Genomic DNA, 12,011 nt, shown 5'->3' on the forward strand with positions numbered 1-12,011 from the left:
GTTACTGTGTCCCCATTTTACAGATAAAGAAACAAGATCAGAGAGGTTAAAAATGGCTTGACCAAGAGCTCATAGCTCCTAAGTGGCAGTGCTGGGATTCAACCCAGGCGTCCTGCCCCCAGAATTTACACCTTAACCACCCTCCTGACAGATGGGGAGAGAATCTGGCAGGACTCAGCTCCTACGGGAGCTGGTGTCTACTGACCCCAGTTTTGTGGGAGGTTTTATTAACGTCAAAGACCAGTGCGTGCCCTCCCGTGTACTGTGACGTCTGCAACTTGTTTATCGTGTCGGAGGTGGGACTCTGTTTAGCAGCACACACTCCAGACTTTTCCCTTTTGGGGACAGGTCTGAACTCCATACTCTTCGCAATCAACATCGACAACAAGGATTTAAACGGTCAGAGTAAGTTTGCTCCCACCGTCTCGGACCTCTTAAAGGAGTCAACACAGAACGTGACCTCCTTGCTGAAGGAGTCCACGCAAGGAGTGAGCAGCCTCATCCGGGAGATCACAGCATCCTCTGCTGTCTCCATCCTCATCAAACCTGAGCAGGAGACCGACCCCCTGCCCGTCGTGTCCAAGCACCTCAGTGGCGGTGAGCGAGAACGGGCACTCCAGGTAGAGGGGGTCGGGTAGGAGGACAACAGGCTGTGGCTGAGGTGGACACCTCTCGTCACCTGGAAGTGCCAAGGGGAATGAAATCTGATGTGCTTGCATTTTCAGTTCATGTTTATTGTTTATTTTCCTTAACCTTATTCGCCCCGAGTGGGATCCGGGAGCCATACCTCAGTGGGAAGATGATAGAGAAAAAAAAAAGAGCAAGCTGAAAGGGAGGGTGTGATGGCCACGTGAAGCCAGATGAGGTTGATCTTCATTCATTCCTTCATTCCTTTGTTCATTTATTTATTTGTTTGCTTAATGCATTCTGTGTGCTAGGCAGTGAGCCAAGTAAGACGGATTACCGGCTTTTAGCCTTCAGTCTCCTTTGGGATGGGTGGCGGTGGCTGTTTAATGACAGACTGTACAGATATTTAATTATCCTTCTGATAAATAGGGTGCTGTGGTGACTGTACACTATCAGGCTTGCCTTTGTTGGGGAGAAGACATTTAAGTGGAGGCCAGGGGGAGAGATTACTTAATTAAGATTAATTTTATGGTACGTTTACAATACTCCTTGAGTCTTCTGGAACATCCAGAATGTTGCTAAAGTAAAACTGGAAATTTGGAGTTTAAGTTCTTAGTCCTTGTCAGATCCCTTAAACAAGGCAATAATCATGGTGAGCCCTTTGGGATTATTAATGATGGTGACAACTCAGAATCTCATGGCGTCTTTGGTACATGTGGCTTTATCTATTTGTCCTCTCCTTGAGCAGAGACCCCACATGAATGACATAGAAACAGGGTTACTCAGGGCTTTGTGTAACAGAGACACTGAAATTTGTGTATCCAAAGGGGCGCCCTTCCTATTCATTTTGGGGACCCTGCTTTTGACATTGTCTCAGAGTTGTGATACGCTGGTGGAACATGTCACGCCTTTGTTTGGATGGAATGGAGTTTTGGGAATTTGTTCAGCATCTCACACACAACTTTGATGATTAAGATGGGTGAACAACTAACTGTCTCATCTAAGTAGTGGGAACCAAGGCGATCTTAATTTCTGTTTCCATTAGTCTTCGCTGTGTAACAGACAGCCCCAACAATGTAGTGACTTAAATAACCACGGTTTATTATTTTTTAATGATTCTGCAGTTGGCAGGATGGTTCTTCTGTTCGTGTCACCTAGGCTTACTCGTGGGGCTGCATTCAGCTCAGAGCTGAACTAGAAGATACAAGATGGCCACACTCATGTGTCTGAAATTGGTGCTGACTGTTGGCTGGCACATTTTTTTACACATGGCTTGTCATCCCCCAGTAAGCTAAATCAGCTTCCTTCCATGGTGGTCTCAGGACAGCATTTCTGAAGGGTACTAGGCCCTTAGATGCCCAAGCTTTGGAACTCAGACACCAACATTTCTGCCACATTCCCATTGGTAAAGGTAGAACTTTGAGCTGGTCCAGAGTCAAGGAGTGGAGAAATAGATACCACCCTCAGAGGGAGGAGTGGCGAAGTCTCGTCATAAAGGGGCATTATGCAGGGAGGGGAGGAATTGGTGGCCATCGAACAATTGACTACAACCCCAAACTGGTTTGCTGGTCTCATCTACCAGCCATGAGAGCATTTCCAGAGTGAAACACTGAAAATCATTTCAGTAATGATAACACCCTTTGAATCCAAGTGTTTGGAAGGATTGCTTAGAAGGAACAGTTTTAACATATGCTCTGTGGCGTATTTTTTAAAATTATTTTTTATTTTCTTAAATTGATTTTTAAATTACAGTTGACATAGAATAGTATATTAGTTTCAGGTGTACAACATAGAGGTTAGTCATTTGTATAACTTACAGAGTGAGCCCCCCAGCAGGTTAGCACCCATCAGACACCATGCATAGTTATTAGAATGCTGCACTTTACATCCTCGTGACAATTTTTACGACTGGCAATTTATACTTCTTAATCTCTTTCTCCTTTTTCACTCATCCTCCTACCCCCCCTCCCATCTGGCAAGCATCAGTTTGTTCTCTGTATCTATGAGTTTGTTTCTGTTTTGTTTACTTATTTGTTTTGGTTTTTAGAGTCCACATATAAGTGAAATCATATAGTATTTGCATTTTTCTGACTTATTTCACGCAGCATAATACCCTCCACACCTGTGTTTTCCATTCACATTTCCCTGACGATTAGTGGTGCTGAGTGTTTTTCAGATGTCTATTGACCATCTGTCATGTCCTCTTTGGAGAATTGTCTGTTTGTCCTCTGCCCAACGTTTTTATCAGGCGGTTTGTTTTTTTGGTGTTAAGTTGTTTGAGGTCCATCTATGTCGTCACAAATGGTAAGATTTCATTCTTTTTTATGGCTGAGTAATATTGTATGTACGTGTCACCTCTTTTTTATCCATTCGTCTGTTGATGGACACTTAGATTGTTTCCATATCTTGGCTATTGTAAATAATGCTGCAATGATATTTTTGAATTTGTGTTTTGGATTTCTTTGGATCAATACCCAGAAATGGAATTGCTAGGTCATATGGTAGCTCTGTTTTTCATTTTTTGAGGAACCTGTTTTCCATAGTGGCTGCACCAATTTACAGTCTCACTAACAGTGCACAAGGTCTCACAGCTCTACATCCTTGCCAACACTTCGTTGTTGATTTATTGATGATAGCCATTCTGACAGGTGCGAGGTGATATCTCACTGTGGTTTTCATTCACATTTCCCTGATGTTTAGTGGTGGTGAGTGTTTTTCAGATGTCTATTGACCATCTGTTATGTCCTCTTTGGAGAATTGTCTGTTTAGGTCCTCTGCCCAATTTTTTTATCAGGTGTTTGGTTTTTTTGGTCTTAAGTTGTTTGAGTTTCTTATAGTTTGGATATTAACCCCTTACCAATGTATTATTGGCAAATATCTTCTCCCATTCAGTAAGCTGTCTTTTCATTTTGTTGATGGTTTCCTTCGCTGTACAAAAACTTTAGTTTAAGGTAGTCCCATTTATTTATTTTTTCTTGTTTCGCTTGCCCAAGGAGACATACAAAAATTGTTTAAATCAGAAGTAGAGGCCCACATCCATTTTGTCTCCTCTAAACAGATGATTTTTTTAAGGATTTAAAAAATATCCGAATTCATCTTATAATTTATTTTTCAGTAGAGTGCTAGAGGATTTTCCACAATCTCGTGGCAAAATCGCCTGGTCATCCCCTTATCCCACCTTGTTTTCCTTATGCCATATCTTTTCTTTTGCCAGATGCCAAATGTAGAAAGGAAAGGAAGAAGAAGAAGAAAGTGACCAACATTATTTCATTTGATGATGAGGAAGACGAGCAGAACTCTGGCGATGCTTTTAGAAAGACACCAGGGGCCGGGGAGAGCTCGGAGGAGAACTCGGACCGCTCCTCCCTCAATATTGTGTCGGCCTTCGAAAGCCCCTTCGGGCCGAATTCCAATGGGAGTCAGAGCAGCAACTCATGGAAAATCGATTCTCTTTCTTCAAATGGGGAGTTTGGGTACCAGAAGCTCGATGTGAAAAGCATCGATGATGAAGATGTGGATGAAAACGGGGACGATGTCTACGGGAACACGTCGCGAAGGAAGCACCTAGGCCACTCGGAGTCATCTGAGAAGTAAGTTCCACTTGAGCGTCTAACAAAGGGTGGTACATTAACCGCTCACTCTTTCCTCAGTGTTGGGTGAAATAAGGGTACAAGTTTTATATTTGTTTAGGACGTCATTCATTTTTTAGATCTTGATTTAGGAGGAAGGAGCATTATTAATTTTCTGAGAACTAAGAGAGGGGAAGGAAGTATGGTTGAAGGTATGTATTACAAAATTAGTGTCAAGATGTGTGCCTTGAAATTTTTGCTTTACATATACATCTTTTATTTTTGTTTACTAGATTTTCCTCCCTCTACTGGCTTGCCACTAGCATAGGAAACTCTGGAGAAAAACAGGGCTATTCTAGAGAATAGTTGTGGGTTGGTGATTTCTGCATTTATCTGCAGGGCTGTGACCAGCATGAATTTGCCTGCACTTGCTGCTTTAACCCTGGAGTTGCTGTAGGTTTATACCTGTGGAAGGCGCTGGATGCATGTGAAGGCATAAAGCAGAAGAGCATAGTTAAGAGCTTGGTTCTTGGAATCAAGACAATCTGCTTTCTCATTTACTCACTCCATGGCTTAGGTTGGACTAGTCTGGACAAGTTACTTCACCTCCCAGAGCCCCAGGCTTCATCTGGGTTCCGGAAGAAAAATAATACCTGCTTTGTGGGGTTGCTGTCAACTTAATGGGGTAGTGTGTATGAGCCTGTTGGCATGGCTGTTGACACTTCGAGAAAGACAACACAGGTCGGCTTGGTTTCAGTCTTTACGTCAAATAACCTGGGCTTCGGAGTGCACAAGGCCATTGTAATCATGGCTGGCTTCAAAGCCCGCCCATCAGAAATGAAGACATCGAGATTTCACGCTACGATTAAGGAGCATAGTGTATCTCTAGCCCCGAGCTTTTCATTTTGATGTGGTTTTAATAGTTTTTTTTCTTTTTCATGACACTGCCTATTTGTATTTTTGATTTTTTTCCCCCTCCATTCCTCATTCACGTGGATTCCCATATCACTACCATTACCTTATCCATCATCTGTGATAAGCTAGATGCTGCAAGCTACGTCTGTACCTTATCTTAATCCTTAGGTTAGTGGGTATCACCCCAACTCTGAATCCTTAGGTTAGTGGGTATCACCCTGACTCGAGAGAAGAAAGAACAGGTTCTATAGAGAATTGAGTTTACTCAAAGCAGTGGGTGGAGCTGGGGTTAAAGTTAGGTGACGCTACACTGCAAATCTTCTACTGTTGAATATTTTCCATGTTTCTGCATAATTATGAATACCACTTGGTTGGTTGTTCAGTCAGATTAATATGTCATGATTTGCTAAAGCTTCCCCCATTATTGACTACTTAGGTTGTCAGGATTTTTGTTTGTTTTTGCTTTCTGTTATCAGCCGTTCTGACATGAAGATTTTTACGCACAGGGCTTTTTTCTCCTTCTGAAGTATTCGTTAGGATAACTTTCCTGCTTGTGTTTTTGCTCACAGGCTATGGATGTTTTTGTACCTGGGATCCAGGTCTTGTGACATGCTGTATTAGGCAAGGCGCTCCAGAGAAACAGAACCAATGGGTGTGTGTGTGTGTGTGTGTGTGTGTGTGTGTGTGTGTGTCTATTTACTTATCTATCTAGAGAGATTTATTTTAAGGAATTGGCTCACATCATTTGTGAAGCTTGGCAGGTCTATAATCTGTGGAGTAGGCCACAGGCTGGAGACCCAAGGAAGAGTTGCAGTCCAAGTCCTAAGGCTATTTGCTGGCAGAATTTCTTCTCTGAGGAATCTCAGTCTTTTTCTGTTAAGGCCTTCAACTGATTACACAAGGCTCACCCAAATTATGAAGAGTAATCTGCTTTATTCAAAATCTACTGATTTCAATGTTAATATCATCTAAAAAATACCTTCCTAGGAACAACTGGCTCATATGTCTGGATACCGTGACCAAGCCAAGTTGATACTTAAAATTAACCATTATACCCGCCTTTAGTTTTTATTCTGGGCCTTTTAGGAAATGCCACTTGGATTCCATGTCTCTGTAGTTGAATGAATCTCTGAGTTGATTCACTTTGTGCATTTTTTTTTGGCCTCAAACACAGTCATTTCTCCTCCTCCTAGACTGGTGCCATTGAGGGCAGGCCAGCTTGCAAGCCAAGGTAGCTGCCAGCATTGTGATGTGTAAAACACAGGACAATTCAGGGTGACCTTTGCAGAGCCCAGGCCCTTCGAGGCCATGGAGCCTCCCTCCTGCAGATTATGGGCAGCCTCTCCTGGCATAAACAGGGGGTCTTGAGTGAACATTCCGCAGAGCATCTTGGGGAAAGAGCAGAGGAATGATGAGGTGGCCTAACGAGTAATACTTTCATTTGGGTTCTAAGCTAATGTCCCTGAGAGAGCGAGGCGCCCGAGGGGCCAGAACGTTAGCAGTTTGACAGCACAGTGAGGTTTGTGGGGGGCAGTGGCCAGGCCAGGAGACAACTGTGCGGGACTGCGATGGCCTCCGGCAAAGTCAGTCTCATTGTCTTTAAGATGCTCCATTGGCCACAGATGGGTTTTTACGCCTCTGTTTGCGAGCAGTTAAACCACCTCTTTGACCAACAAGGAAAATCTTATGCCTCCTGCCCCAGCATTTACAAGCGTTGGCTTTGCTTTTTGGTTTTTTTTTCTTAAAAGAGGATAATATCTTTATTATAGAAAGGAGTTTTTTTTGTCACTTCGTACGTGTCCTATGGCACCAATAGAGAAGTTGGGTGAAAACGTCATTCAAAAAGAATGACAAACATATGGAAAAATGTTGCACCTCACCAGCAATTAAGCAAATGCAAAATGAAATCAGATCCCATAATTTGCCTGTCATTTTTGCTAAGATTTAAAGTGAAAACTAAACAAAAGGTGATCCCTGGGTTAGTGCCCTGGTGGTGGCTTGCTCTCAGTATGTCCTCAGGCGTAGTAGTGTCTTCCAGGCACACAGTAGGTGTTAACTGATGAGGCAAGGCTGGCACGTGGGGCATCTTCATAGACAGCTGGTAGTGTCAACAGCCTTTGGGAAAACAGTTTGACGCAATGCCATGAGCCTGAGAAATGTTTATCCCACTGATTTAGCAATCCCACTGCCGGGGGCTACCCTGAGGGCAGAGTCCCAGGGAGAAGGGCTGCCTCTAGATGCGAGGTTCCTCCTTAGAGAAGCAAGGCCTTGGGGCTGACCTGAATGCGCACAGAGCAGCAGCAGCAGCACGGTAGTTCTCAGTTAAGCCTTGGGGTCTGAAACCTCTCAAATGGCATTTAAGAGTGTCCAGATAGTATGAAGACAAACTCGGGAATTAGTATTGAATTAAGAAGCCAAATGTAAAATCCTACGGTTAGTTTTATTACAGCCTTGTGAAAAAAAAGTATGTACAGAAGAAAGAAAAAGGCGCTAAGGAAATAGTGTCTAACCCACTTGTGTTTTGGGTAACGTGGCTTTGGGTATAATTTTTTCCCTCTTTTTGGCATTTTCTAGGTTTTATAATAAATGTCTTACTTTTCTGATAAAGTATAATACCCATTATTATGTTTTTAAGCCAACGGTGGCACCATATTTTGAATTGGTCTCTGCCTCAGGAATCACTTCAGTCTAACTCACTTTTGACGTGGTGGCCCTTGGCCACTTTTACTTGGGTTCCAACCCCTGCTGAGGTCTGGCTTCGCCTCACGCCCCTTGTGCGCTGCCAGGGAATGGAGTGACTCCCCCAGCAGCGGTGGAATGCGCCCCGGCCCCCCGGGGCGGGCACAGTGGCAGGGAAAGCACTGGCGGTTTCGCTGCCTTCCCCTGAGGGGCACCGTGACCGCCTCTGGGGTCCCCTCGGGCACCAGCTGCTGGATCGGAGCTTCAGGAAGGTGGTCTGTACGGATTATAGGGGCACAGCCAGGTTCATCTAAGAACAGGCTCTTTTGCGCTCCAGTTTGCTATCCAAAGTCGTATGTGTGTATTACGTGCAGGATTAAATGATACACTTTGCAAAATTCTGTAAAGATTTTTTCCAGTGCCAAATGTATGACCAAAAGCTAGAGAGGGTAAAAGCAGAATCTCTACATGATGGCCTCTAAAGAAGGGGCGGCCAGTCTGCCCGCAGGCCAAATCCACCCCCGAACTGAGAATGGTTGTACATTTTCAAAGTGTTGTTAAAAGAAAAGATAAGAGTCTGTATGGCCACAAAGCCTAAAATAGTTGCTACCGGGTCCTTTACAGAAAAGTTTTGTTCACCCCTGCTAGTCTAAACGAAAGGAAAACTGTACAACCTGTCGTGTGGGCGGTGGCCAGGAGGTCGGTGCACCTGGACTTGGAAGACCTGGGCTCCGACCCCGCAGGCCTTGGTTCTGTCCGTAAGGCCGATGACCTTGGACAAGTCACATAATCGCTGAGCTTTTTTTCTTCCTCCGTCCCCCTTCTTTCCCTCTTTTGCCCCTTACCATCTCCCCTCCCCTCTTCCCTCCTCTCTCTCCATCCCTCCCTCTCTTCCCTTCCTCCTCTTCCGTCCTCCCCGCTTCCTCTGTTAGGTGGGTATGATTACGATCTGCTTTTATCTTCTTTACACTTGAGTTACAAAGTGATTTTATAGACTTTGAAATACTGCACCAATACTTCCTGGTATTTATTAGTGTTTCCTAATTGCCCAAAGGCAAATGCCACAGTGGGCAAATCCTTTCCCAGATGAGTTCGACTGACCCAGCCTGGCGTCGCAAAGGTCATACAGGTCAGTTCTGGACTCTGTGGATGAGGCGACGTTACAACACATTGGTATGAGCCCAGTAAATATTCGAGCTGACCCCCCGTTTTCGAAGGGACCCGGTCATGGTCCGGTCCGAGTCTGCCCTGTTACCCGGGAGCGTTTGCGATCCACTGAGGCAAAGTGGCACAAGCCCGAGGTCACGTGGCCGCCTTCGTTCCAGAGCCTGGAACACCCCGCGCTGTCTCCCCGTTCCGCGCGTCGCACGTCTGCTCCCCCCTCCGTCTCTCGTCTTCCTTTTTACTCGGGCAGCTCTGCCCTCCCGTCAGCTCTCACCTCAGACCTCCCTTCTCCCGTGGAGCCCTCCCCCACCTTCCTGCCGCTGTACACCGTCTGGGGCACACTGGTTCACGCCCACGCGCCCCGCCAGACGGTCAGCTCCGTGAGGGCCGGGTAAACGCTGCCGGCTGCTTTGCCAGGACAAAGTCTGTGCGGAGCACAGCGCCTGGCGTCCAGTGGGAACTCAGCAAACCGGTCCGGCTCCGGACTCCGCGCCCGCGGCCCCGGCCCGCGTCGCCCGCTGTGTTCAGCCCCATCGCGGCCTGGCTAGTTCCCAAGGAGGAACTTGTGGGAGGCCCGGCGGAGGCTCGTGGTGCCCTGGGACCTCAGGGCCCTGCGCCCTGTCACACAGCTGTACTCTTTCCCCGTAGGCCGCTGGACGGGAACACCTGCCTCTCCCAGAGGCACAGCTGGGCTCCGCTGCAGGTGCTCCACGGTGACACCGACATCCTCTTTCCGGTCAGCGGCGTGGGCTCCTACAACCCTGCAGGTGGGTGTTTCTGGTGGGCGTTTCTGGATCGCTCCTTCCTCCTACGGGAGCCTGGGCTCCGAGAACCAGCAGGGGTAGGGCCACCTCTGCCGGGAGGGGTGGGAGCAGGGAGGCGGGGGCCCAGGCAGCAGGGCTTGTGGAGACAGAAGTGACAGAGGGCTTGGCTTCACTGCTTGCTGAGCCTGGGCGCTTTGCACCTAAGCGACTGTTGGGCAGAATGGGCTGGCAAGTCACCAGGAGGCCCTCAGGCCTGTTTTTTTCTTGCCAGTGAATTGTTGAACTTGGTCATGTAAAGCTGACCACAGCGTAGGAGGGAGGCGACAGACTCATAGCTCTGAAGGCCCTGGCAGCCTGCGCAGCAGAGTGCCCGGGAGGTGGCTGACACCCGCCTGTGGAGCGGGCAGCAGCCCTGACCCGTTCCGTGTTACCGGGCTGGGCTGCGTGTGCTTTGTCACTGTCGTGAGCCGGAGTGGCTCCTGGGGAGCGGCGAGGTGGGGCGCACGTGGGTGAGCCTGGCCCGCCCCGAGGCGTGGGCGTGCAGTGCTGCTGACTCAGTGCCTGGCACAGCGAAGTGCTCGGTCACTTCCCCGCCGGGCCAGCGCGGACGGGGCCTGGCGTGAGCGCCCTTCTCCTCTCCCCAGGGCCAGGTTCAAGAAACTGACGGGGGCCCACCAGCTGCTCATTCTGAACCGCATGATGGACTGTTGTTCTTGTCACTGTGTAGGGAGCAGAAACGCACTCAAGCTGGCCCGAGGGCAGAGGCGGGTGGGCCGTTGGCCGGCAACCGTCCAGAGCGGGGTCGGAGCAGTCCCGCTGCAGGTGGTTGCGGGAGCGGGCAGGTCACAGCTCCGAGCAGGGCTCCCGTGTGCATCGTGGCTCGTGAGGGGCTGGCGTATGTCTTAGCCCTTGAAGTGAGTCCAGGGCGTAAGGTGAATGAACAGGTAAACGCATTCACTCTCTAGACGGCAGCCCGGGAGGAAGGGGGGGCCGTCATTACAGCACCCTCCTCTCAGGTTTGTGGCGAAGGGTGCCAGGCACTCGCCAAGGCCCCAGGGCGTACTGCTGGCCCCGCAGTGTGCTGTGACAGCACTGCCCGTGGGCCGCCGTGGGCCTGGGAGCCGGGCTCGGAAGGGAGAGGGGTCCCTCTGCCTTCTCACTCTGTGGCCCACTCTTCCTTACAGGGATCTGCCCGTCTCCTCTCTCTCCTGGTCTGTCTCTGCTCCCTCGTCATTCTCGCCCCCTCCGCTTTTGGTCCATGCTTGGCTGAGGTGCCAACATCATCGCCTCAGCCCTGGGCCCCTCGGTCCCAACCATCACTTTTCTCTGGGTCTCAGCTGAAATCCCCAGGAGGGCAGTCTGGCAGGCCTCGCTCATGTCTGCAGGCCAGGCCAGCACCGTTTTACTCAGGTGACCGTCCTTGGTCCAAGAGTCCGAGCTGGGGGACGGTTGCCGTTCAGTGGGAGTGCAGACGTGCGCAGAATGGGGCTCTGACGTGTGTCTGGGACGGCTGCAGAGTCTCCAGCGTTTTTGTTCATGGTTTCCAAGCCGTCTTCCAGTGCCGCGTTCGCCTTGTCCCGATCCTGGCTGGAGGGGCCTTCCAGTCGGGTTGTGAGGTATCGCTGGGCTGGTCAGTGTGCGCCCTGGGCAGTCTGTTTTGTTCAGCGGCTTGTTCATGCCATAGCTGGGCGCCTCTAACCATCAGACTCTGGGGGTGGACGGCTGGCTGCTCCCAAATGCTGTTTGCCATTCAGGTCGGGGTTTCGCCTTATAGAACCTGGCATTCTTCCTCCCTGCTTGGGCTTTCTGTACATCAGTATCTCCGCGGGAAGTGGCTTCTGGCCAGCTTCCAGGGTCCCCGAGAGAAGACATCCCCCGTCAGCGTTCCCACGGTCCCATGGTCCCACCTCTGGCTGTCGGCCTCACAGAGCCAGAGGCCCTAATTTGTCACTGTGATGGGACCTGAGCTCCAGCTTATCGGGTGCCCTCCCCAGAGGTGCTGCGTGAGGGCCGGCCTGCCAGCTCTTTATTTACCACAGGAGCAAAGCTGCCTGGAGTCTTGGAAGCTCGCCATAGCGGGAGGGGGGGGGCAACTCGCTGTGGGTGGGAGCACTGCATGGGGAGGCAGGGTGTTCTGGGGCTCCCTGAAGACCCCGGGATCCCTGACATCCGTCACTGAACACCAAGTTGCATAGAATCCCTCCTGGGCCACCACCTGTTCCCAGGTGCTGCTGGGCCTGGCCTGCCTGCAGGGGGCCTCCCAGGTGGCCTCGGCAGAGCGCATTGCCCTCCC

At 49.3% G+C, this 12,011-nt stretch overlaps 1 protein-coding gene across 5 annotated transcripts in view; it reads left to right on the forward strand.

The window, feature by feature from the left end:
* The window catches only part of SNX29 (sorting nexin 29), a 441,832-nt gene that overhangs the window by 60,306 nt on the left and 369,515 nt on the right, over window positions 1-12,011 (forward strand). For all 5 annotated transcript variants that reach the window (XM_036226319.1, XM_036226320.1, XM_036226321.1 and 2 more), the window contains exons 7-9: window positions 349-597; window positions 3,842-4,217; window positions 9,603-9,721. In XM_036226319.1, the coding sequence (XP_036082212.1) occupies window positions 349-597; window positions 3,842-4,217; window positions 9,603-9,721 (744 nt within the window). The remainder of the gene's footprint in view (window positions 1-348; window positions 598-3,841; window positions 4,218-9,602; window positions 9,722-12,011) is intronic.

The sequence above is a fragment of the Rousettus aegyptiacus genome, unplaced genomic scaffold, assembly GCF_014176215.1.
Source record: "Rousettus aegyptiacus isolate mRouAeg1 unplaced genomic scaffold, mRouAeg1.p scaffold_m13_p_8, whole genome shotgun sequence".
NCBI lineage: Eukaryota > Metazoa > Chordata > Mammalia > Chiroptera > Pteropodidae > Rousettus > Rousettus aegyptiacus.